General features: G+C 39.2%; 1 protein-coding gene across 2 annotated transcripts in view; it reads right to left on the bottom strand.

Moving 5' to 3' along the window:
* Xrn1 (5'-3' exoribonuclease 1) overlaps window positions 1-27,779 on the bottom strand; it is a 104,317-nt gene that overhangs the window by 30,898 nt on the left and 45,640 nt on the right. For both annotated transcript variants that reach the window (XM_052187626.1, XM_052187625.1), the window contains exons 20-32: window positions 26,294-26,425; window positions 25,216-25,378; window positions 23,812-23,925; window positions 22,078-22,176; window positions 19,949-20,064; window positions 19,229-19,375; window positions 13,980-14,069; window positions 13,630-13,765; window positions 7,951-8,007; window positions 7,600-7,732; window positions 5,335-5,404; window positions 3,181-3,388; window positions 171-266 (exon numbers count right to left, since the gene is read on the bottom strand). In XM_052187626.1, the coding sequence (XP_052043586.1) occupies window positions 171-266; window positions 3,181-3,388; window positions 5,335-5,404; window positions 7,600-7,732; window positions 7,951-8,007; window positions 13,630-13,765; window positions 13,980-14,069; window positions 19,229-19,375; window positions 19,949-20,064; window positions 22,078-22,176; window positions 23,812-23,925; window positions 25,216-25,378; window positions 26,294-26,425 (1,561 nt within the window). The remainder of the gene's footprint in view (window positions 1-170; window positions 267-3,180; window positions 3,389-5,334; window positions 5,405-7,599; window positions 7,733-7,950; window positions 8,008-13,629; window positions 13,766-13,979; window positions 14,070-19,228; window positions 19,376-19,948; window positions 20,065-22,077; window positions 22,177-23,811; window positions 23,926-25,215; window positions 25,379-26,293; window positions 26,426-27,779) is intronic.

Raw genomic sequence — 27,779 nt, forward strand, 5'->3', positions numbered from 1 at the left:
TGCCAAAACTGATCTTGAAATTATATTCCCATTTACTGGTCCAACTTTATGCATGCCTAAAAGGAATTATGAAAATTCATGATAAAAACTCTCATAAAATTTGGAGAGAAATAACACTACAAATGCAAAGAAAACCACTTTTAACTAACTGTCCATCAAAGAATGCTAACCTTCTCTTGTATCGTTGGCTGCAAGTGTTGAATTTTTCCAGATCCTTGTAGAGATTGCCAAATGTTGCAAAATTCATCATCACCTTTTGGAGGTACCTAGTAAATAAACAAAAATTTATATGAAATATATTAGAAATAAAACTGCTTACTAAATATTGAACAATAAACAGAATACTTAACTGTTACTATTTAAACCTCTCAGTTGCCCTGTGCTGTAGCCTGTACTAATTCCAAAAGCATCGCACTGGACTCTAACTAGTCTTCATATACAAGGTTCTAAATGGTTTTTTGGAAACTATTTAAATCTAAGCAAATTATACTCTAAAGGTGATACTTATAGGTGGCGGTAGAAAGGTCATGAGTTTGAGGCCCCCTTCAGCTGTATAACAAGTCTGAAGCTCTTACAAATAATGATAAAAAATATTGCCAACAACACACTTATGTTTTTCTAATGTGGTAACCTATTAACTCATTCAAACTTAGACTTGAAGACTTCATAGAAAATCTTCACCTCTGCTGACCTGGTGGTATAGACCTACCATTTGTATGGTGGGAGCAAGAACATGAGTTCCAGGCAGCCTGAGCTACCAAGTGAGAACCTGTCTAAAAACAAACAAAAAATATCCAACTTACACAGGAATAATCTAATAAATTTAAAAACTAGCCACTCTGGATCTAGATAAATGGTTTCATGCAGATTAAGACTAGAAAAAAACATGCACCAAAACTTAACCCTGGGCCAGTAGGCAGTGCTTGCCTTAGGACCTAGCACTTAGCAAACAGATGCAGAGATAGGCAGAGTTCTGTGAATTCAGCCTGGTCTAGACTACATAATGGGTCCAGTGAGACCCTGTTCAAAATAAATAAACCCACAGTTGAAGAAAAACTTAATTGTGGTTACTTGTGTAACTGGAGTGAATTTTGTTTGTGTTTGTTAACAATTACCATTTTGCAATGATCAATGATCCATGATATGTGTTAAAAATATGACTTAGCTTAAGATTTGGAGTGAAGGAATTAAAACTGTCTCACAGGCAACAACTCTATGCTCAGAGAGCTAAGAACATACTCATGAAATGCATGGCAGGAATGTGAAACTTGCTTCTTGCTATGTTTGTGCAGGAGGGCTTCAGGTTCATGTAGTGGAGGATGACCTCAAACTCATCCTTCTGCCTCTACTTACCAAGCACTAGGATTATATTTGTGGGCCACCACATACTATCTCAAAACTCTTTGATACATGTGACATAATCTCCACATTACAATTCAAATTTATTGTCACTCATAAGAAGTATAGGACATTTAGATTATATAAGAAATTTAAGTGTTGTGCTAGTCAGTTTTGCGTCAGTATGACACAAGATGAAGTCAACTGAGAAAATGCCTGGAGGTAAGTCTGTGGTATGGTTTCCTTACTGATGGTAGACGTGGGAGGGCCCAGCTCACTGTGGGCAGCATGGCCCTTGAGCTGGTAGTCTAGGGTGCAATAAGAAAGCAAACTAAGCAATCGAGTAAGCAGCAGTCCTCCATGGCCTCTGCATCAGCTCCTGCTTCCAGGTTCCAGCCCTGTTGGAGTTCCTGGCCTGACTTCCCTTCACGATGGGAATCCAGTTCCACTGAGATGTGGAACTAGAAGGTGAAATAAACCCTTTCCTCCCCAAGCTGATTTTAGTCACGGTGCTTTATCACAGCAATAGAAACCCTAACTAAAACTAATACTGATTAGGAAAAGATAAGAATATTCTTGAGCTTGTTATTTAAACAAATGTATTTGTTAAATAAACATTTGTTAAATAAACATTTGTTAAATAAACAAATGTTATTTAAGCAAATGTCTTTGCTATAACTGTAACTTTATAACATAGGTAGACTACTACTAATAGTACCTTTCATTTGCCTTTCTGATATAGGACATCAGTATGTAGCTGACCAGGAATATCACATATGTGGGCCAGAATAGCAACCTGCTTCATCTTTCCAAATGTTTGTTGGGATTAAAGGTATGTATCAAGCTGGGTGGTGGTGGCACACACCTTTCTTTTTCTTTCTTTCTTTCTTTCTTTCTTTCTTTCTTTCTTTCTTTCTTTCTTTCTTTCTTTCTTTCTTTCTTTCTTTCTTTCTTTCTTTCTTCCTTCCTTCCTTCCTTCCTTCCTTCCTTCCTTCCTTTCTTTCTCCTCCTTCTTTTTTTTTAAAACATATTTTCTTTATTTACATTTCAAATGTTATCCCCTTTCCTAGTTTCCCCTCTGAAAATCCCCTATCCCATTCCCCCTCCCCCTGCTCACCAACCCACCCACTCCCACTTCCCTGTTCTGGCATTTCCCTATACTAGGGCATCCAGCCTTCACAAGACCAAGGGCCTCTCCTCCCTTTGATGTACAACAAGGCCATCCTCTGCTGCATATGTATCTGGAGCCATGGGTCCCTCCATGTGAACTCTTTGGTTGGTGGTTTAGTCCCTGAGAGCTCTGGGGGGGGGGCGGGTACTGGGTAGTTCATATTGTTGTTTCTCCTATGGGAAACCTAGCGACCCTGTATTTAGTTCAATGGTTGGCTGAGAACATCTTCCTCTGTATTTGTCAGGCACTGTATTTGTCAAGCACTGGCAGGAAACAGCTATATTAGGCTCCTGTCAGCAAGCACTTGTTGGCATCCACAATAGTCTCTGGGTTTGGTGACTGTATATGGGACAGGTGGGGCAGTCTCTAATGGTCTTTCCTTAATTTCTGCTCCACACTTTGGCTTTAATCCCAGTGCTCATGAGGTAGAGGCAAGTGGATTTCTGCAAGTTCCAGGACAGCCTGGACTACACAGTGAGTTATAGGATGGTCAGGGCTACAGAGAGAAATCCTGTCTGGGAAAACAAAAACCAAACAAACCAAATGCAACCAACCCAAAAGGTGTGTTGTGTCTTTCCATCAGGGTCTGCACCATTTTTTTTTTTAATCAAAAAGGAAAACTAAGTCAAATTGAGTTTCTACTTAGAAGTTCTCATGACTGAGGAACTTACCCGAGTAGAGAGAAACAGAGACTGAGGAGAGTGGCCGAGACCTCCCGAGTGCCCAGTCGAAGCTGATGTGTTTGCGCTACAGTGACTCACAGCTGGCTGTGGTTTCACGATGGCAGTCAACTTCTGATTTCCTGTTTCACACCGACTCCCATGAGAAAGGTTCACCAAGGCACTTGTTGGCAGCCGGTATCCCCTACCCGGTGAGCACCTACAATTAAGAAGCTATTTCAGTGGCAGGTCTGGTTGTACATGCCTATAATGTGGGCAGCTGGGAGGCAGGAGTAGGAAGGTCAGAAATTCAATGTAGTCCTCAGATATAATGGCAGTTCTAGGCCACACTGTGCTACAGAGTACAACTTTGCCTCAAAAAATGTGGGAAAAATAAAATAAAATAAAAAAAAAAAAGAAAAAATACTAGAAGTTAATTAAGGGATAGATCCCTGAACTTAAGAAAAGGGGGAAAGTCTTTTGTCAACTTCTTCAATTCTAATAATACTTTTTCGTTTTTCAAAAATACCATCTTCTTGTATTGAGGACACTGAAAAAGTAGAGTTCTTTTATGAGTTCCAGTTTGCTATAAACACGTATTTTAATGAGACATATTATAAAAGTGAATGTACATGAAAGCAATCTTTCACAGCTCTCTCTCAGATGCCCTTAAGTAGGAGTAGGAGAAAAAGATGTCAACAAGACAAAACAGACAAAAACACCAAGCCATGCCTGGTAATGCATGCCTGTAGTCACAGTATTAGAGAGGCTGAGGTAGGAATATCAGGTGTTCAAAGCCAGCCTTGGCTATGTTTCAAATCTGAAACTAGTCTGTCTAGATGAAACCCTTTGTCAAAGAAATTAAAACAACGAAAAAGAAAACAAAACCAAAGCACACATCATCCTGGTGTGTTTTGACAGTGTGGCTGCACATCCTTGAACCTGTCTGTCATCCATGAACGTGGAATGTAGAGGAAGGAAGACCTTGGGTTTGAGGTCAGCTTTGATCAAGACTTTGTCTCAAAATAATAAATAAAAAAAAGTCATGTAATATATATGTTAAATATATACAACAGTTATTGTGCAAAGGTGAGTTATTATAACTAAACAATTGAATAAAAGATCAAAATTCTGTTGTTGCATTTAAGAGTACACATTGGAAGGTCTTAGAGGAACAAGCATATTGAAGATTCAAAATAACAGAATTTTTATATTATTATTGAGTGCCCATGGGAAGAGGTCAGAGGACAGCTTCATGAATTTGGCTACTTTCTTCCTTCGAGCTTTCCTGGGTCTGGCAGCCGTCACCTACACCTGCTCTGTCATCTCGCTGGCTCAGTAATGGCATGTTGTAGAACCATTCTGTATAGACTAAGATTTTATGACAGGAGGCTAAACAAGAGTAATTTAAAATTATAATTACCTATTAACCAAAACACAGATGCAAAGGAAATTAAGTTCATGGCAGCTTTGTAGTTAAATTAGAAAGAAAAGCTGGAAAATGAGTCTATTTTTCCCTCCTAATATTCTAGTAATTTTCATTACAAATGAAGACATTATAAAGTATAAGTGAAAGAACACATCCTTGCTAGTAGTTCCTGTAACTTTAAACTTTATACTAGAGCTCCCTCAAAATATCATATTTCATATGCTTTAAAATGAAAGCAACTCAACTCTACTGTTTTAAATCTGATAACTTCCAGTTTTTGCTTTTATCCTTCAGAGTCAAGTTTCCTGTCTCATTACTATACTGCTATCTAATCCTCGTTACTTGATCTTGTTAAGAACCTCTAATTCCACTACATTAGATGATGAAGACTTACATGTCTTTGAACTCAGCCAGCTCAATTCCTGAAGCCATTTAACCAGAAAATGTCCTTTGCCGCCTGTTCTCTCCTGTGTTCCTGAGTACTTCTCACTCTATTCTTTCCTCTCTGCCCAGGTAACCACTGTTCATGCATTGTCTCATTTAATTAAACAGTTCCCATTAGAGTCAGTTGCTGAATCTCCTTGGCTAAAGTGAAAAATCAGGAGGGTAGACAGGCACTCACTGTTTTAATACTATAGCAACTATGATGTCAAATTGGGCACACACATCTGCAAGTAACACAAATCAAAGAATGCATGGACATTCATGAAGGACAATTATTATTTGGAAATACAAACCTTATTGTTAAGCCTCCAGGAAATTCCTCATCAAATAGTACTTCAAATAGTACATCAGCTTCTCTACTAGCTGTTAAAGATGAAGAAAGGAGTCAGACTGAAAAACCAGACAATGAGAAACCAGCAGTTTTTAAGAATGCTCAAAAGCATTTGTTTTATTCTAAAAGTTTATAAAAATTGTTTAAATATGAAGAAACATGTAACAGCACACTGCCTGCCATCTGAGGCAAGAGACAACACACATGCCTTACAAGAGCATCTTGTCTATATCCCCAAAAGGCACCCACAGTCTTTACCTTGACAATCTGGTTGCTTATATACTCCTTTACATTTTCACTAGTACGGACATACCCGATATGTATATAGTGTTTTACAAGTTCTAAAGCATTATCCATCTCTATCTCTGTCTGTCTGTAACTATCTACCTACCACTGGGGATACAGTCTTGAAACACACTTATGCTTGTTTCAAAATGATGAGACTCAGTCTTGTTTCCTGAATATATCACAGTATTTCTCATATTCTATCCATGAATATACCATCATTTATCTCTTTCCTCTGCTATAAAAACTTAGTTTATAATTTTAACAATTATAAAAATGCTATTATAAATATCATGGAAATGTCTTCTCTATGTATGCTAATTTTTCCCTAGAAGTAAAATTACTAGGTGTTAAGGAATGCATTAAATTTTTGTTTGTTTCGAGACAGGGTTTCTTTGTGTAGCCTTGGCTGTCTGGAACTTGCTTGTGGATCAGGCTTGCCTTGAACTCACAGAGATCTGCCTGCTTGTGCCTCCCGAGTGCTGGGAGTGCTAAATGCATGTGCCACCACTTTCCAGGCTCATTTAAAAAAATTTAATATAAAATTGGCATGATAGGTTATACATATTTAAAGTATACAATTTAGTAAATTTTACCATATGTAGTTAGTCAAGAAGCCATAATAAATAAGACAGTTATTCCCAAACTCTCCTTTGTCATTTTGCAATGCATATTCTTAGTAACCAGGAAACTATTAAAATATTGTCATTATAGATGACTGCATATATCGAATTTAAAATAAATAAGATTATGCAGTTCATATTCTTTTTTGTCTGGCTTCTATCAGCATAATTATTTTGAGAGTCATGCATTTTGAATGTATCATTTTTTTTCTTTTTCCATTGCTGAGAAGCATTTCATTGCATATTATCTAACAATTTATTTACTCATCTACTGACAAGCATTTGGAACTTTCTGATTTTTTATTGTCACTTAAGGTTTGGTGTAAATTCACATCTTATTCTGTCCTGGATCAGAATCTAGGAATGGAATGTCTTTACTTCTCTGGTGTAGGTTCAACATTTTAAGAATTTATTAGAGGCTGGTGAGATGACAATCCTCAGGACCAAATGGTAGAGAGAATGATGCTATAAATAATCCTCTGGCCTCCACATGTACACTGTGGCACCCAAGTGAGCATACACACTCCCACTCCACGTATACACTCATGGCCTGACACACACAGAACCAAGAAAAACTAAATAGAAAACGTAACTATTAGAAAACCTATAATCTTAGCACTTGGGAGGTTGAGGCTGAAGGATTTTGAGTTTGAGGTCAGCCTGTGCTACATATAGTTCCAGGAAAGTCTTGGCTACATAGCAAGGGCATGCCACAAACAAACTTAACAAACAAAGCCAGATATGTTAGTGCACAAACTAATTTCAATACTCAGTTGCAAATGAAGAAAGATTATGAGTCTGAGGTTAGCCTGGGTTATGAAGAAACTGTCAAAAATTAAAAATACCCCTCTTCAAAAAAAAAAGTGTATTTTTATAAGGACCTACCAAACTACTTTCCAAAGTGGGCGTATCATTGTCAATTCTTACTGACAATGCAGGAGAGTTCTATTCAGTCCATGGCACTATTGCCACCTGGACACTTCTTTATTCTTTCCTTTTAACCTTTCTTTCTCTTCGGAGGTAAAGCCTGATGTAGCCTAGGCTGTCTCTGACTCAGTATGTGAGTCAGGGGTGACCCTGAAGTTCTGTTCCTACCTGTGCTGCCTGTGGCACTGGGCTCTGAACCAGAGCTTCACTTCATCCTGGCAAGCAATCTACCTACTAAGCTGTGCCCACAACCCTCCCATTCATTTCAGTCAGTCCAGCTGGGGTTTGGCAGTATCACTTTCCCTGCACATACTTCCTGTGGTGGAACATCTGCTTGACCACTGTGCTCATGTAAGAAGAATGGCTGAGGGAATCCAGGACTGAAGTCTTACCTCCTTTAATTCCGATGACGGTGCCTCGAAGGCCGACTGGCACAGAGAAGTCTTCTCTCACGTTTACAACACGATCAAAGAGACGAAATTCAGCATCCCGATCAGGAACGACTCCATGCTGCTGCTCTAAAGGCTGGACAGAAGAGAGCTTTGTATTCTAAGGGACATCTGAAACCTTTCACATTTTGATGTCTGTGAGTTCTGTTTTTAGAGGTCTTACTACGTAGCCCTGAGAGACTGCAGACTTATTCTGCAGCCTCAGTCGCCCTCCGCCTCACCGTCTTCTGACTGCCTCCTGAGGGTTGGGATTGCGGGCATGCCGCCATGCAGAGTTCTTTCATAGACACTTACTCTGTACAGCAAGTGGGGCTTCACTGTCACCCGGACTTTCTTGTTGTTCTTTCTTTGCTGAGGAAGAGAGAATTCAAATGGAAAATTATAAAGCCACCACCACTTGCAACATCTGTGAATTTCATAAAGCCAAACAAAGATTGTAATATTAAGAATACCTAAAGTTTTGCACCTGCAGGAGTGAAATACATATTGATAAGATGAATATTCTAATTTCTTAAATCTTGTTATTTTAGGTGGTATCAGCAGCAGCAGCAGCAAATGTAGAGTTGGCTGTCTCCTTTACATTTATGTATGGAGATCAAACTCAGATCATTGGGTGGCAATTCTTTTTACTTGCTAAGTCATCTTGCTGGCTTCAATTGTTTTTTTTTTTTGAAATAGGGCCTCATTATGTAGACCTGGTTGTCCCGGAACCTGCCATGTAAACCAGGCTGGCCTTAAGCTCACAGCTATCTATCTACCTGTCTCTGCCTCCCAAATGTTGGGATTAAACATGGTACACACCACAATCCTAAATTCTTATTTATAAGTTTTAAAGGTAAAATACTTAAAATATTTATTTTTAATTTATTATTTCTGTGTGCACGCGCGCGCGTGGGCCTGCCAAGTGCTGGTGGTTAACTCAGGGTCCTTGGAATGCTAGGAGAGGGCTCCACCTGAGCTCTGTCCCAGTCTTGCTCTAAGTCCATCTGGTGTGTAACTGCCCAACCCAAGAAAGAAGACTGCCAATCAGGACAGAAGAAACTAACTTTTAAGACAGAAGATTATATTTGTTTTAAACTTTATATATATATTTTTCTCTAAAAAGAATAGTAAAGAATAGTCATCAGAAGTTTTTTGGAGACAAGGTTTTACTCTGTTTAGGAGGTATCATCAAATTCAAGATGATTTCCTGCCAAGGCCTTGTAAGTGCTGAGATTACAGGCACCCTTGCCATGCTGTACTAACAAAGATTTGTAATAAAGAAAAACAAAGGATGAAGCATTTATGTATAAAGGCATAATAAAACTTTAAAACTTAAAAATTGATGCGTATGCCTGTGCGTACGTGTGTGTGTGTGTGTGTGTGTGTGTGTGTGTGAGAGTGTATTTGTGTGTACTTAGACCAACTGACTCAGAAACAGGTGGTTGTTTTTTGTTTTTGTAGAAAAAAGAAAACATAGATAAAACCATCTATACCCCTTACTGTACACCCATACACACATATTAAGAAGTAGGAGGAAGGAAGGAAGGAAGGAAGGAAAGAAGGAAAGAAGGAAGGAAAGAAGGAAGGAAGGAAAGGACTGGATTCCTAGGGTAAAATGACTGTTAGTCTTTTCTTTCTAGCTCTGCTAACATTTCCACACTGAAGGTCATTAGACAGACTAACCTAGCTAACAAAGCTACCACTTTTTAGTCTTTTAGGAAGGAGGGAAGAGAGTAGAAAGATGAAAGAGTGGGTTAGACAGCGGGGAGGAGCTGTTAGTGAGCTTTCCTGGGAGCGACAGGTTTCTGAGCAGAACTGCAATTGTGGTCACACCCGACCATGAAGGAGGTTGGGAAGCACAGCCTGGGAAATGGGGAAATGTGCAGAGGTGAGAGAACCTGGACTCTGTTCCAAAACAACTAGAAACAGGTTGATTTGGGATGTAACTTGTGAGGTACCCTGTCTTCCCCATCTGTGCCTTTGCTGCTCCCAGCCACACACACTCCCATTTTCATGTACAATACTTTTAGTTCTCATAACCACACGGTCTCCTTGACATACTCTGGTATCTAGATCTGACATCCATAGCTTCTGCAGTCAAGTTCACGGGGATCTTCTAAAGGTCAAGTTATCTACAATTGTGACATATTATAGTTAAAACTAACATACTGCAATTGGCTGTGGTGGCATATGCTTTTAATCCTAGCACCTGAGAGGCAGAGGCAGGTGGATCTCTGAGTTTGAGGCCAGTCTGGTTAGCAGAGCTAGTTCTAGGACAGCCAGGGTTACAGAGGAACCCTGTCTTAACAGCCACCCCTCCCCCCAAAAAAACTAACTTAGTTTATACTGATGGACAAGAAAAAAATAAATTACTAAATATGACAATATGTTATATATAAGTATATGTAATTTTGCTTTAAAATTTTTGAATTTAAAATAAATTAATAATTTCAAACATTTAGAAATTAATGAAAACAGAATTGGAGAAGAAGAATAATAAATAAATAATAAACAGTTACACCTAACCAAGTGTTACTTGGCTTGGCAGTTTAGAATGTAGTTTGCTACATTATCCTCTAGGGCCCTATCAGAACTGCAGATGTAGTACAACTGAAGTCTCAACTGCTCAGAGCTCAGGGAACTAGGAAATGCTTGGTGGGTCTGCATAGGCCATCGTTGCAGAGCAAACTCAACAGACCTAGCTTCTGCCTTTTCTTTTCAACAGGGCCTTGTTATGTAGCCATAGCTGACTTGGAACTCGCTAAGGACGGGCTGGGCGTACATTACGGCAGTCCTCCTGTGGCCTGCCACACCCAAGTGCTGGGATTAGGCGTGTGTCACCGTATGTGGCTGTTCAGAATCGGTACTTACCAAGATTCCATGGTGATTTACTTGTACCTTAAAGTTTAAGAAGCATTGCTTGGGTGGAACACAGATGTTTACAAATGTTCTGCCAATATGAGAACTACCATCTAACAAGAAAACTCACTTTTCTTTTCTTTTTCTTTTTGTGTGGTGTGAGGGATCAATCCAAATCATGTAGATAAGTGCTCTACCACTGAGGACCATCCTAGTTTATAAGCTACTGATGAGCTACCATTTACTAATGGCCCTACATTATAAAGAAGTTTATATCATTTTCAGAATGTTATATTTGTCTTCTTTCCTTATTACTGCAATAACACACTAAAACTCTAATTATACTCCTTTCACACATAAATAAGCTTTAAATTCTTGTCTAATTTATATGTTACAATTTTGTATATGTATTTTTTGTTTGCAAAATAAAGAAAAAAATGAGCAAAATATTTTGTGCTGCATGTAGTGAGGGTGTGCACCCACATGCACAGAGAGGCCAGAGGAGGGCATCACAAGTCCCCCTCTGTTATGCTTTGTTTTAGTCTGAGACAGGGCCTCTTCCGTGAGCCTCAAACTTGATGGTACCTTTCCAATGCCCCCCACCTCCCCTGCCGCTTGTCCCGAAGTATAGGGCTTACAGGCCATGCCTGGCCTTCTCTGTGAGTACACAGTATCTGAAGTCAGGTCCTCAAGCTTACACAGCAAGCACTCCTATCCTGTGACCCATCTTCCTAACCTGTTTTGTTTTTGTTTTTGGTTTTTTTTTTTTTTTTGAGATAGGATCTCACTCTGTAGCTCTTGCTAGTCTGAACTCACTCAATCAGACCAGGTCGTCCTCAGACTAGTACAATCCTCCTATGATAGCCACCAAGTTCTGGGGTCATAGATGGGAGCCACCATAGAATCCTCTATGTTCAAATGAGTTCATTGACCTGAACAATTTTTTTAAATATTTATTTTTATTTTATGTGTATATAGATGTTGCCTGCAGGTATGTAAGCACACCACATGCATGTAGTATGTGCAGAGGTCAGAAGGGCGCCTTGGGTCAATTGGGACTAGAGTTCTAAGTGGTTTTGAGCCACCATGTGGGAGCTGGGGACTGAGCCCAGGTCCTCTCTACAAGCATAGAGAGCTCTGAACCACAGGACCATCTCTCTAGCCCCTGGCCTGAGTAATTAAAACCCTCAGGGCTAAGGGTGCTATCTCAGTGGGGACAGCCTCGCCTAAGTCATAGTACTGAAAACAAACAAACAAACAAACCCTGACACCACACAATTATCTTGATTGGCAATCTATAATTTTTCTTCAAAGAGAAAAAAAAATCATGTAGCTCTGGTTTTCACAATGATCCTCACAGTTTCTGAGTATGTGCCTGGGAGCCAAACACTACCACCCCCCCATAATAACAGCTGCATACTAAGAGCACATCTGTCTTTCTTCTTTCCTTCCTTTCTAGCACTATGCAGTATAAGCTGATCCCTCTTTCTTCTTTCTCTCCTTCCTCCCTCCCTCCTTCCCTCCCTTCTTCCCTTCCTTCCTTCCTTCCTTCCTTCCTTCCTTCCTTCCTTCCTTCCTTCCTTCCTTCCTTCCTTCCTTCGTCCACTACTACCACCACCATTAATAGCAGCTGTGTACTGTGAACAGATCTATCTATCCTCCTTTCTTAAAAAAAAAAAAAAAAAAAAAAAAACAAAAACCAGAAAGGCACGATCTTAGGCCTAGCTAGCCTCTAACCCATTATATAGGATAATCTTTTGTTGTTGTTGTTATTGGTTTTTTTTTTTGTTTGTTTGTTTGTTTTGGATTTGGTTTTTTCGAGACAGGGTTTCTCTGTGTAGCCCTGGTTGTCCTGGAACTCACTCTGTAGACCAGGCTGTCCTCGAACTCAGAAATCCGCCTGCCTCTGCCTCCCAGAGTGCTAGAATTATAGGCGTGCGCCACAACTGTCCGGCAGCGGCGGCAGCATTGTTGTTCTTTAAGACAGGGTTTCTCCTTATAGGCCTGGCTGTTCTGGAACTCACTCTGTAGATAGACCAGGATGGACTTGACCTCAGAGTCTACCTGTCTCTGCTGGGACTAAAGGCACACACCATCATGCCTGACATATGCAGGATAATTTCAACATCCAATTCTGCTGTCTTTTCTTCTGGAGTGCTGGGAGAATAGGTGTGCACCACCATCCTTGGCTTTATGTGGTGTTGGGATAAAAATCAGGGATTTGTGTATTCTAGGAAAGCACTCTATCGACTGAGCTACATTCCCAGTCCTGAAGAGAACATGTTTTGTCCCAGGTGATCTTAATGATGATCATAACTTGTAAGGTAGGCAGTATTTTATTACTGATTTACCAATGATGAAATGGCTCATGAAAAAATTAAAATATTGAAAAAGAGTCTTAAGTTCAATGTGGTAGGAATGGCTCTTGAGCACAAGTCTTAACTGATTTTTCTATTAATTCAAAAATGAAAGTGTGCTATCATGGAATCATTAATAAAAAGCAAGTTAAAAGAAGTTAAAGTTTTAAAAAAACACCAATATAACCAACCCAGAAGATACCAACCATTAGTTAAAATGGATAAACTAGTTTAACTACAGAAGTCTGTTGCTTTGAAATAGCAGAATAGAGAGATAAGAGATTAGTGTGTGCATGCCTGTGTGGGACTGCACTTGAGTGTGTGCCTGTGTACATGGAATAAATGTGGAGGTCACAGGACAGCTTTTGGAAAGTTGGTTCTCCCTTGTGGATGCAGTGGTTCAACTCAGGTCATCAACACCGCCTGAGCTATCTCATTCAACCAGCTCTGAACTACGTCTTTAAAGAATGCAATTACAACAGCAAGGAAGAGCAAAGCATCATCACTCTTCATGCACAAACTTTCTATTGTGACTAGAGTTACAAGACTAGAACTATTACAAAAAAATACATTTTAAATTTTATAGTTTCTATATACTGAAGTATATTTACATATATTCATTTAAATTTCCTAACAGTTGCTGGAACTGCTACAGGACTATTAATCAGCATCATGAAGGACATACATTAGTTGGCTGAAACATAAAACATTGACAACAAGTTGCTCATTTTCACTTCAGCTTGCATCAGGAATCGTGGTCCCTCAAAGTCAGTACCTTGCACTTCTCAACTTCTTCCTCAATCTTTTCCACAATGGCTGCATCCAGAATGTGCAAATCACAAGAAGACCGAGACAGAGTACTGACAGGATGTCCTTTTAGCCAAGTAACAATTTCTTGAACTTTCTCAGCCCTACAATAAAAACAGTAGTAATTTTTTCACATTGATTAAAAATTTCTGAAGTTTTATATTAAGGATCTAATAAAAAATCTTCTTGGGAACTGTGAATTATCAGATTTAAGTAATTAAGCCAAAAATGAAATAATACAAGATAAAAAGTAACATTAGCTGAATGTTCAAACGGAGAGCCTAGAGAAGGGTCAGAAACACCACAAATCTTGCTCACCCATTCTCATCTTCTCCAGGCCAGATGTCATCTTCATAGAACACGTCCTCTTGGCTGTTTTTTGCTATATAACTAAACAGTTCTGGTGCTCTAGTTAACAAAGAAATAAAATATTGCTTTAAAATATGCAATTAACCTTGCATAAACTTCCTATTAAGTGATTTAGTATTCCAATGGGGACATGTGCAATTTACTGAGGATTTTATAGTATTATTAAGGAATAGTATTAATAAGGAATGAGACTGAAAGGTTGGATAGTCAAATATTCCTGTAACTCTATGAAAATTCCCATTGGCTGAGAAAGAAACAGTTTAATTACTTTAAAAAAATCCAATTATGACTTAGTTTTCTTTGACTAAAATGTGAGAAATCAGATGAATGGAAACAGTGTTTGAAGGTTCTCTCCTCACCCCACTCCCGGCTGCTTTGGGATAGGGCTTCTTATGTAACCCAGGCTAATCTCAAACTTATAATCCTCCTGCTCCAGCTTCCTCAGTGCTGGGATAACAACCACATTACAACAATATTTAGGCTTTCAAAGTTAACTTTCTAATTTTTGCAATAAAGCTGGAACATTTCATATGTAAATCCAAAGTTTATAAATTTCTTCTGATATTCTTCAAAGTTACATTTCTTTTGGAAATGTAAGACTCTAATGGTACACCCAAACAGATTAAACACATCTTTGTCCTTCCCCAATCCACTAAAATGACAATAAAGTAGAAAATTGGTCGTAGACCAAAATAGAGAAATGGAGAAAAATGGGTTATGTAATGCCATATGGTCTGGGAATATATGTTTTGACATTACACATTGGAGAAATGAGATTTAGCTGAACTGATAGACAGGAAGAAACAGAATAAGTATCAGGGCCAGTCACTAGATGAGAGAACAGCCACCAGTCACAGAAAGGTCACACACCTCTGCCTAGTGTCTCATGAGCTGCACTCAAGCACGTTTCTTACGCCCAGTTCAAGATCTCACTTGTGAACTGTGTTTATTGTGCAGCATAAACTTATACAATTGAAAAAAAAACAGGCAATCAAAAAAGTTTGTTCTTTTGAATCTGCAGTCTCAGGAATTACTCAGGCGTATTTAATAGCATTTGCATTGAAATGTATATAGCACTATTGCTCTGTAGTATTGCTTGAGGTCAGGGATACTGATTCCCCCAGATTTTCTTTTGTTGCTGAGAATAGTTTTAGCTATCCTGGGTTTTTTGTTATTCCAGATGAATTTGACAATTGCTCTTTCTAACTCTGTGAAGAATTGAGTTGGGATTTTGATGGGTATTGCATTGAATCTGTAGATTGCTTTTGGCAAAATGGCCATTTTAATTATATTGATTCTACCGATCCATGAGCATGGGAGGTTTTCCCATTTTTTGAGGTCTTCTTCCATTTCCTTCTTCAGAGTCTTGAAGTTCTTGTCATACAGATCTTTCACATGTTTGGTAAGAGTCACCCCAAGATACTTTATACTGTTTATGGCTATTGTGAAGGGGGTCATTTCCCTAATTTCTTTCTCAGCCTGCTTATCCTTTGAGTATAGGAAGGTTACTGATTTGCTTGAGTTGATTTTATAACCTGCCACTTTGCTGAAGTTTATCAGCTGTAGGAGTTCTCTAGTGGAGTTTTTTGGGTCACTTAGGTAGACTATCATGTCATCTGCAAATAATGATAGTTTGACTTCTTCCTTTCCAATTTGTATCCCTTTGACCTCCTTATGTTGTCGAATTGCCCGAGCCAGTACCTCAAGTACAATATTGAAAAGATAAGGAGAAAGGGGGCAGCCCTGTCTAGTCTCTGATTTTAGTGGGATTGCTTCCCACTAAAATAAGACAGAGGGGACTTGAGAGAAGGTTCAGTATTTAAGATGGCTGTTCTTCCAGAGGACAGAGGTTTGATTTTGAGCATTCACATGACAGCTGAGAACTATTTAAAACTCCAGTCCTACACCCTCTTTTGGTTTTCACAGAGAACAGTTACACACATGACACAAAGATACATAAACAAACATAAAACAAAAACATCCTTTAACACAGAAAGATGTCTTAACATGCAATGAGTCAAATAGAGGAGAAACAATAATTTGGAGAAAATTGGAGATAAAAAAAAAAAAGACATTTAGTTGGTAATTCCAGCTTCAGAAGATCTTCTGGTCTCTGCAGGCATCCACAAACATGTGGTGTGTGTGTGTATTGATATTGATACATGAAAATAATAGCTAGGAGGCCCACTAAGGAGGCCAAGGTGGGAAGATCACAAGTTTCAGGCTGGTCTGTACTTTTTTTGATTTTTGAGGCCGGCCTTAGGGGAGGGGTGCTATACCTGGAGACTTTGTCCTTAATAACAAAAAAACAAAACCAATCAACCAACCATCAAAAACCAAGATGAAACTGAAGATGTCTCTTAGAGTATGGCCACATGAAAAAGGATGAGAGGAAGAGTAGAGAGAATGATCGTAATGTCCCGCTGTAAATATTTATCATAAGCATGCAAACCTAACAGATTTAACCAAAACTTGTAATAAAAATGTAGTGGGAGGAAATAAGTTCACGCCTATAGGGAACTGAGAGAAAAGAAGAGGAGCTGGAAGCTCATACAGAACCTTTCACAGTCAGAAATCAATGGCTATGTGACAACTGAAAAAGCAAAAACTATTTTTTGCAGTGCCACAGACCAAACCCAGAGCCTTCAACATGCTAATTAAGCAGTGTTCTTCAATCTCAAGGCCAGGAAAAAGAAGTCTGAATGTGGTCTTTTAAGGATATGAAAATGAGTAGAGAAGCTAAAGTTTCATATGGCAATATGTAATCATCCTGTCATCCTTTAAAAAATACAGAATGTTGAGGCTGGGGGATGGCTTAGTGTATAAAAGTGTTTGCCTCTTCTAAGTAAGCTGAACTTCCTGAGTTGACTTCTTGGAACCCATTTAAAGGTCTAAAAGAACTCCCTCAACAAGATTGTCCTCTGATTGTATCACCCCCATGGTGGGACACACCTCTCCCTCAGTATGCATATGTGCAGTCTGTGTGTGCACACATACACTAATACATGTTTATTAAAATGACAGAGTATGACTTTATTTGGAAATGGGGTTCGAATACAGACAATTATTAGAGAGCTCTAATCCAGTATGACCGTTACCTCTGTAAAGGAGAAATGTGGAAAGCTGACCCAGGTGAAAGATTATATGAAGACAAGTGGGGAGAGACATTGTCACCCGAAGAGGAGAGGACTGGAATGACAATCTACAAGCCAAAGTAATACATAAAGTTATAGGAAAGTAAGAGAGAGCTAGGGGACTGTAATGTTGTTGACACCTTGATTCTGGTTACCAGCATGGTGAGACAATGAAGTCACCTTGGTGAAAACAGCTAGCTGGAGGTACTTCACTATGAGAGCCCTGTGAAACCCATACAGGGATCCTCAATGACAAGGAGGATAGAAAAGTCAATAACTTCCCAGCACTCTGGGAGGCAGAGGCAGGCGGATTTCTGAGTTCGAGGTCAGCCTGGTCTACAGAGTGAGTTCCAGGACAGAGAAACCCCCTGTCTCAAAAAACCCAAATCCAAAAAAACCAAAAAAAAAAAAAAAAAAAAAAAAAAAAAACCAAACCCATTAAACATGGGGTACAGAGCTAAACAGGAAATTCTCAACTGAGGAAACTTGAATGGCTCTAAAGCACCTAAAGAAATATTCAGCATCCTTAGTTATTAGGGAAATTCAAATCAAAACAACACTGAGATTCCACCTCACACCAGTCAGAATGGCTAAGATGAAAAACTCAGGGAATAGCAGATGCTGGAGAGGATGTGGGGAAAGAGGAATACTTCTCCATTGTTGGTAGGATTGCAAGCTGGTAAAACCACTCTGGAAATCAGTTTGGCGATTCCTCAGAAAATTAAACACAGTACTACCTGAGGACCCAGCTATACCACTCCTGGGCATATACCCAGAAGATGCTCTTACATGTAATAAGGACACATACTCCACTATGTTCATAGCAGCCTTATTTATAATAGCCAGAAGCTGGAAAGAACTCAGATGTCCTTAAACAGAGGAATGGATACAGAAATTGTGGTATATATACATAATGGAGTACTCTTCAGCTATTAAGCAAATGGATGGAAGTAGAAAGTGTCATCCTGAGCGAGGTGACCCAATAACAAAAGAACACACATGGTATGCACTCACTAATAAGCAGATGCTAGCCCAAAAGCTCAAAATAAACAAGTTACAATTTATAGACCACAGGAAGCTCAAGAAGAAGGAGGACTGAAGTGAGGATGCTTTGGTTCCTCTGAGAAAGGGAACAAAACATTCACAGGAGCAATAAAGGAGACAAAGTGTGGAATAGAGGCTGAAGTAAAGGCCACCCAGAGACTGCCTACCTGGGGACTCATCCTATAAACAGTCACCAATGGACCAAACCCACTATTATGGACAACAAGAAGTGCATACTAAAAGGAGCATGTCATGGTTGTCTCTGGAGGGACCCCGCCAGAGCTTTACACATACAGAGGCAGATGCTAGCCGCCAACCATTGGACTGGGCGCGGGGTCCCCAATGGAGGACTTGGAGGGTGGTCTGGAGGAGCTGAAGGGGTTTACAGCCCCATGGGAAGAACAAAGATGTCAGCCACCCAGATGCCCCAGGACTCCCAGAGACTAAACCATCAACCAAAGGGTACATATGGTTCCAGTCAAAAATGTGGCAGAGGAAGGCCTTGTCGGGCATCAGTGGGAGGAGTGGTCCTTGGTTCTGTGAAGGCTCAATAGATGCCCCAACAAAGGGAAATCGAGAGGGGGGAAGTGGGAGTGGGTGGGGTGGAAGGGCATATACGTGGAGGCAGGGGGTGGGAGGAGGGGTTAGGGGTTTTGGGGAGGGGGAAACCTAGAAAGGTTTTAGCATTTAAAATGTAAATAAAGATTATATTCAATAAAAAAAAAGAAACCTATGGTAGAAAGAACACTAAGTTATAAATCAGAAGTGAATGTATTAACTATATGCAATCTTTCTTCTTGAGACAGGGTCTGAGGCATAGCCCAGGCTACCCTTCCATGTACTACCTATGTGAGAATAGCCTCCAATTCCCAATCCTTCTCCTTTGGCTCCCTTGTGCTGGGGTTAGAGGTGTATGCCACCATGCCTAGCTGATGCTCTACATTTTACTGAAGGACATAGTCTCTCTTTCAAACAAGCATGGGCAGGCAAACTGGCTGGAGGAGCCGGCGTGGCACTCACCTCTCTATGTACTCCGCCAGAAGCTGCTCTGCGGCCGACGAGTATGTCCACTCACTCCCGACTTTCTTTGTATAGCCAGGGACTTCCTCATTTTTCTTGTTGAATTTGAGATTTAAACCCACATTTGCTTTATGGTCTCCATGAGGGCTAAGTTTAAATCACATACACATAAGTGTTTTAAAATTTGCTCAAAAATGAAAAATTATGCTTTTTTATTTTTGTATAGTGCTAAGGATTGAATCCAAAGTCCCGCCAAGCCAGACAAGCAATACACCACTTAGCTATCCACCAAACCCAACACTTGCTTTCAGTTTTTAGAAAAGGTCAGTTCTAATTGTTCTACATTTTAGTTTGCATGGTTACTTCTAATTAGCAGTAATTAAAAACTATGGGACAGGTCTTAAAATCCAAGTTAAGAAGCATATAAATAAATTATGTCATTAGAAAAAAAGAAAAATAACAAAATTCACAGAAATATATTACTGAGGCTCACACACACCCTCTGATACCTTTTTTCAAGGTTAGCTGCTAAAAATACAAACTGTCTTTGAAAGCATCTAAAAAATCTACTGTTCGGGTAAAGAACCACTACTAGAGAAATTTATGGGCGACTTAGTCCACAGTCTTTAATTGGAAAATCAATACCAAGATAGTAAGCATTTAATCTCTATCATTTAATTTTTCTGCCATTTTAAGCAAATGTCCCTAACACAAACTTACTTTCTCCTAGATCCTCTTCCAATAAAAATACTTCCTGTAAACCTTGAAACAAGGTATGCACTCACTCCAAGGCGACCGGCCAACACATATCCTGGGTTGTACTTTATAGAGTATTTCTTTAAATATAAAAATAAAGAGGTCAATTATAGAAATACATGTTTACATAAGTACTACTTGGTTACCTTTGAGATCTGTAGATAGTTAAGATCCCACTGGCCCCGCCCCCCACCCCAAAGGGATCTGAAAGCCCCCTCTTTCTCCTTAAAACAAACACTTCCCAAGGATGCACGAAGGGACAGGAGGCAATCTGTAAATCCGTCTCAATAAACAAACTCTTGTAAGTACTAAACGCAAAATTCTTCATATAACCTTTTTTAAAACTTTAATCCCAGCACTTGGGAGGCAGATTTCTGAGTTTGAGGCCAGCCTGGTCTACAGAGTGAGTTCCAGGACAGCCAGGGCTACACAGAGAAACCCTGTCTCAAAAAAAACCCCCAAAAACCAACAGACAAACAAAACAAAACCAATCACATCCAATCCTTATGTGATATATATAGAAAGACACTAATTTTTATTTATATTCTAATACTTTTTAAGTTATATGACTAGCTTATATATTACAATATATAATATGTAATATGTATAAATTTGAAACTGTTTAATGTAGCTCAGGTTGGCCTTGAACTTGCTGTGTGCTTGAGGATAATCTTGAACCTCTGATCCTCCTTGCCTCCACCTTTCAAATTCTGGGATCATAGGCTTGGGCCACTAAACTTGTTCATATAGTGTTGGAAACTCCCAGCTCCAACAGTTTATATTCTTACTTTATGATCACTGCTGAATGGAGGAATAGGTTTACCAACATAACATCAATATCTTGGGATTGGTAAGGACTAAACCAGCTACCATTATTTTACTGATTTTATGTATCTACAGTGATGCTTAATGGGTAATCATTTTTGGCAGGCTAGGATATTATGTGTGTTCATAACCCTAATATTTGGATGGAGATAAGGAAGGGAGGATCAGGAGTTCAAAATTCTCCTTGGCTACTCAGTGATGTACGCCCGACTGGATTATGTAAAATACTGTCTCAATTGTTAACAGAGACATACAGAACATGGTTGTTCAACAATAGTATCATCAGATTTTGTAATGATACTGATCTAGATGAATGTGATGGCTTGTATGTGTTTGGCCCCAGGAGTGGCACTATTAGAAGGTGTGGCCCTGTTGGAGTAGGCGTGTCACTGTGGGCGTGGGCTTTAAGACCCTCCTCCTAGCTGCCTGGAAGCCAGTCTTCTCCTAGCTGCCTTAGGAGCAAGAGGTGGCACACTCAGCTCTTCCAGTGCCATCTGCCGGGACATTGTCACATTGTCATGCTCTAACCTTGATGATAATAGACTGAAACTCTGAATCTGTAAGCCAGCCCCAGTTAAAGCATTCCACTGTTTTGCAAATCCAAATTTCCAAAATCCATATTCTTCCAAACAAAGGCATGGTCAGGCCTTTCAGAGCTCTGGTACCAACTTCTGTCTTAGGGTTTTACTGCTGTGAACAGACACCATGACCAAGGCAAGTCTTATAAAGGACATTTAATTGGGGCTGGCTTACAGGTTTAGTTCCTAGTTTCAATGCTAGGGATTAAACTGGGGTACTTATACATGCTCTGCTAGATTGTTATCAATAGATCTATACAAATTTGGGGGAATACATTTATACTTTTCCCTTACACTTTCAGTGTGTGTATGTTTATCAGTGGGCATGAGCACCATGGAGCATGTGTGGAGAATAAACTTGGTATCATTCCTCAGAAGTGATCTACTTGAGCTTTTTCTTTTGTGAGGCAGGATCTCTCACGAAGCCTGGCATTCATCAATTAGGCTCAGCTGGCCGACAAATCTAGCTCCAGGGACTAGTCTTCCGTTACTGGCATTAAGCTCAGTTTTCATCCAAGGGTACTGGGGACATAAACTAGGGACATGCTTCATTAAAATATTTTACTAACTCAACTATCTCCTTAGCCCATTATATTTACTCTTAAAATACTGAAATTAATTTTAAGAAGGCAGAAAAATATCCTAGCATTAAAAACATTTATTTTAAACAACACCAACTATTGTACTTACATGCTGATTCTGTATTAAAGCATCAAGATTTGGTTCACATGGAATGCTGAAAACCACACGAATTCTACCTTCTGTAATCACGTCACCTGAATCCTGAACCTGGGGGTGGGGGGAACCACACTGTTTTAATTTTTTGTTATGACATTCATTTATGTTTCTCCTTATTTGAATTTTACTCTTTTAAAATAGAACACGACAATAAAATTAGAGATGGAAATTTTCTTGTAATTTATAACAGGAATTAGAAATATTGTTTCAGAGTAAGTCATTTTATATTTGCTTTAATAGATGTCAATCACACCTAAAAATTAACTTCCTTGTAGATATCATCAAATTACCAAAATGTTGCAAATAATATTTGAAAACATTTACCTTGATTTACCATCAATACCATAATTACAGAATGTGTCTTTAATATTTGTATACTATGTGCATATTCACATGCATGAAACAACAATAACAACTACTACTATTACTACTATTATTTTGAAACAAGGTTCCCGTGTGCATTTTCAGCTCAGTACTGAACTCAGGTTAGTCTCAAACTTGGTAACCCACAGCTTCAGATTCCTGATGCTGAGGTTAGAAACATGTACTACAATCCCAGGACCAATCAATGCTCTGAGGATACCTTAAAGACATAATTTCCTTTACCTGTGTTATAGTGTATATTCTAATTTTTTTTAAAGATTCATTTTATTTATGTGAGTACATTGTAGCTACCTTCAGACACACCAGAAGAAGGCATCAGATCCTATTACAGATGGTTGTGAGCCACCATGTGGTTGCTGGGAATTGAATGCAGGACCTCTGGAAGAGCAGTCAGTGCTCTTAACCACTGAGCCATCTCTCCAGCCCCTGTCTATATGTTGTTTGTAGTCTGGGGAATCAAATCCAGGGACTTGTCCATGCTAGGTAGGTGCTTCACCACTGATCAATATCCACAATAGAAGCTTTCTTGTTTTACCTTTTTATTATTACTATGCAATGATGACTTCTTGACTTGCTTCACTAACTTCTAATTTGTCAGTGCACTTACTCTGCTACATAACCTACTAGGGCGTGGCTGCAGAGCCTTTTTGCCTCCTCCTTCCTGCATTTCTTACTTCCAGGCCTTAGAAGCAGCAAGCTCATTGTGTGTTACCTCAGCTTGAGACCTACAGTCAGGTAAGTACTTTACTGAGAAGAACTGCAGGTTTTAGAGAAGTGTTCTGGTCGAGAGCTGGGTATTTCGTGGGCTCACTCTACCAGAGTGCTTCTTATGCTTTTGAAAAATGTGCACGTATAAACACACAAACATGTGTCCATAAGCATGTATGCTTCCAAATTCCTAACAGTACCCCCAATCTGTCCCTCACAGACTTTTCTTATTTTCTTCTATTCCATAATGAATGTACTTTTTTTCAGTGGGAAGAGTGGGGTTATTAAAAATATCAATACATTTAAAAATTCATTAACCCTGCTACCTAAAACCTTCTTAAAATAATTTTAAAATTGCTTCAGATATAACCCAGTAAACAAGTGTATTAAAAAACAATAGACTTTGAATTCTTTTTCCACCTCCTGATCATCACTATAGCTCATCACTATAGCTAAATGCTGTGTTTTTAAGTTACTAGAGTGAATTATTTCTTATGTTTCCCGTTTGGCATTACACTTTATTTTGCACTTAAGATGCAAGAACTGTATTAACTTGAAAGAAGGAAAAGAGTTAATAAAAAATTGAAAACTAACTTCTCCAGTGCAGCCATAGTAAGGGGTTCCAAGCATAAAGACCACACTTCTGGGAGGAAACAAATCATCCAGTGTTTTGATATTGGAGAAACGAGAGTCAAAAGCTCGGATGTCCTATATAAAATAAAATATAAGAGTCAATCATCACAGCTAATATTTCGAAAACCTGCATATCATCTTTTTTTTCTTATGGGGTTAAATCTGAAATGTCAGCAATTGTCAAATATAAAGATTTTCTGTAAAATAATACCAAAATCTAAGACACGGTGACTTGTTACAGCATGCTCTCTTCTAGGCACTTCCTACATTTATCTAGTTCATTTACTTCTTACATAACCACTGGGGGCAGACATTCACTATTAACCTCATTTGTGAAGACTGTCACAAAAGGGGATGGACCTTGTCCAAGGTCACATAGCACCTCAGACAGTTTGTGCTCTTAATTACTACACTGTAGCTTATTAAGAGAGAAACACAAATTACAGGGTTACGCCGGGCAGTGGTGGCGCACGCCTTTAATCCCAGCACTTGGGAGGCAGAGGCAGGCGGGTTTCTGAGTTTGAGGCCAGCCTGATCTACAGAGTGAGTTCCAGGACAGCCAGGGCTACACAGAGAAACCCTATCTTGAAAAAAAAAAAAAAAAACCCAAAAAACAAATTACAGGGTTAGAATATACAGCACTATTTATCCAACGGACAGGGACAACAAAAAAATACCCAACAAAATCAAAACCATGTACATACTGAAAGAACATGGAATAGTCTTTATAAAGAGAATAATATTAAAAACTTTAAAAAACCCTAAACCAGATAGAAACATTTAGTGTGTTTGTGTCAGAGGGCAACTTGTGGGGAGCTGGCTCTCGCCGCCTTCAGTCACAGGGTTTCAGGGACTAAAGTCCTCATGTGTGGCTGTTCTGGAGACTGGATTTAGGTTCTTGGCTTGGCTGCAAGCCTTCTGATCTGCTGAGTCATCTGGGCAGCCACCAATAATATATTTTATAAATTATGTTAAAAAAAGCTTTACTATACATTGCTAATCATTATTGTATTCATACATATTCATTATTGTAACTATCTTTTTTTCTTTTTTCTTTTTTCTTTCATTGCCAAGTCTTCAAACATCTAGAACTTCATGATTGCTAGGCAAGTAGTCTGTTTCTGAGCTGTGTCTGCAGTTCTTTAAGACATTTTTCCTTTGAGACATGTTTGTGCTAAGTTGCCCAGCTGCCTAGGAGGGTCTTGAACTCATTATGGCTTAGACAGACCTTGAACTTGTAATCTTTCTATTTCACCCTCCCAAGCACCTGGGATTACCGGTGTATGCACAGACCTTTCTGGCAGGACTTTTTATACATGTATTACAGAATACATTAAGAGAGAACTGACACTAGGGGAACTTTACCTTAACAACAGTTTGATAAACAAAAGGAAGAATTTGTTTTGACCACTGTTTTTCTAGACGAACTTCACCATTCTGACTGATTTGATATTTACGGCCCGTGAGCAGCTGGGCATACACAAGAGCAGACGTTTCATTTATTATTATTCCCTTTCTTCTTAGATATCTAAAGGAAGAATAAAAAAGAAAGATCTATATGTAGAAGTGCATATACAGTCCAGGCGATAATCATCAATTAAACCAATTACAAACACTGCAAACAACTACTCATAAATGTAATTTTCTTACTGCCATGAATCATAACATAAATGTATCTGTGTTTCTAATAGTCTTAGGTACCCCCTGTGAAAGGGCGGGTCACTTAACCCACAGTGAGAACTGCTGTTATAAAGCCTCTGATGATACTGATTTTAGTCTATGGATCATTTCTCTACTGTCTTTGTGACTGAGTAAGGTGTTAATCTGTAAAAGCGCAGAACTCCACATTCAAGGAAGGCTAGACATACACACAAAAAATAAATGTAAGGAAAAATTTAAATTTAGAAGAAAGTGAAAAAAAGGTACCATGAAACTCACCAGACAGAGGATGATTTTAAGTGTGTTATTCACTGCAAAGGCTCATTTGTTTTCCTTATAAGTGGTATAAACTTTACATAATTACCTCTTCCTCACAGATTCTATTTCCTTTCGAGTAGAATTTGCATCCTTTTTAGCACTCTGGCCTTTCTCCTTTTTGAATGGCTTGGGGTGGAGCAGGCCTTGGATGCGCAGAGCTGTGGCCCAGCCCTGGCTCTTTATCTGCCTCTCAGGCAGATTTGATACTGTGCTAAGAGGAGTCAGTCTCACAATCCTCCTGCTTCAGCTGTATTCATTTAATGTGTATGGATGTTTTGCCTACGTGCCTGTCTATGTGCTGTGTGTGTGTGTGTTTGGTGCCTGTGGAGACCAGAGTTCAAGAATGAGCGAGCTGCTTCGTGGGTGTTGTTAGCTGAACCAGGGCCCAGCCTTGTTAAAAGAAGCCAGTGCTCTTAACCTCTGAGGTATTTCTCTAGCTATCAACCATGTTCTCTATGACACTCACTGTTCTGAAATTCCTTGGATTTCTTTAGTCCAGTTCGATTGTTCCTTATCTGTAAGTTGGATGACTTTAGATGGTGGGGCAGTTTTCCCCAAATAAACCTTCTGTGTTCCTGGAGGTTCTTCTATGTAAAACCTTAGAAATAAAAACAATGTAAAAATTATATAAGCCCAAACTTGTGCTTTAATGTAGAGCCTATGCAGAGTTAGTGTTCTGAGTAAAAAAATTCTACATGCTGCAATTGCAAAACCCCAAATCTGCAAACCCAACCCCTTTAAAAAAAATTAACTAGAGAATAAGGACGCATGACAATCTCCTGGTTCTGCATGGTGATGTGTCCTTGGATGCCCAGCAGCAGAGGAACTGTGGGAAGAGGAGGCCTTGGTTTCATGAATTTCAGACCAGTCTAGACAACACAGCAAGATCCTGTCTCACCTCAAGAAAAGATGAATTATTTAGGTATAAACAGAACAGGACGCATATATTGTCTGTATGACGAAATGATAAAACACTAATTAAAAAACCAAAGATTTAAAGAATGGAGAGCAAAAGTACCCAACTTCCCCAAATTCATCCATAGGTGCCAAATTTTTTCTTTTTCTTATTTTTAAGCTCCCCCACCCCATCTCTTTCCTGTTCTCTTCTACCATCTTTCTTTCAGGACAGGGGACAGCTATGTAGTATAGGCTAGCCTTGAACCTCCTAGCTGAGCTAGTCTTGAATTTGCAGAGATCTTTATGCCTTAGCTTAGAGTACTGGGATTATGAGTATGACCAATTATGTCCTTTATATTCAATAAAATTTCTATAAAAATGCCTTCAATATTCACAGATATAGGACAATCTGTCTTAATAAAGAATCAAATTAGAAGCTAAAACCAATTTTCTTTTCTTTTTTTTTTTTGGTTTTTTGGATTTGGCTTTTTCAAGACAGGGTTTCTCTGTGTAGCCCTGGCTGTCCTGGAACTCACTCTGTAGACCAGACTGGCCTCAAACTCAGAAATCCACCTGCCTCTGCCTCCCAGAGTGCTGGGATTACAGGTGTGCGCCACCACCGCCCGGCCTGCTAAAACCATTTTTAATGATTTAAAAAGGAAAATGATTTAAGAAAAAAAGTCTTTTTTTATCACTCTGATGCTAAAACTTGGCATACACTTACAGCAATCAAGAAATTGGAACAAAGAGTCCATAAACATGAGTAGACTAGAGAACCAGAAAAACATCCACATAAATAGATTCAGCTTTAAAAAGTACTGGCTGCAGGCATGCCAGGGCTCTGTGCATAGGAGATAAAAGCTCTCCTATGGTCCCGATCCTCAGGCTGTAACTTCTTTCTGTCTTCTATTCTTTGTTAAACATGTAGTTTATGTGCCGGAAGAGGCTCTGAATCCCTGCAACTGGAGTTAGGGATGGCTGTGTGCTGCTGAGTGAGAGCAGGAGACCCAACCCAGCTCCTCTTCAAGCGTGAAAGGGCTTGAAGAAAGCAAAGA

This window comes from Apodemus sylvaticus, chromosome 7 (assembly GCF_947179515.1).
Source record: "Apodemus sylvaticus chromosome 7, mApoSyl1.1, whole genome shotgun sequence".
In the NCBI taxonomy this organism is placed as follows: Eukaryota; Metazoa; Chordata; class Mammalia; order Rodentia; family Muridae; genus Apodemus; species Apodemus sylvaticus.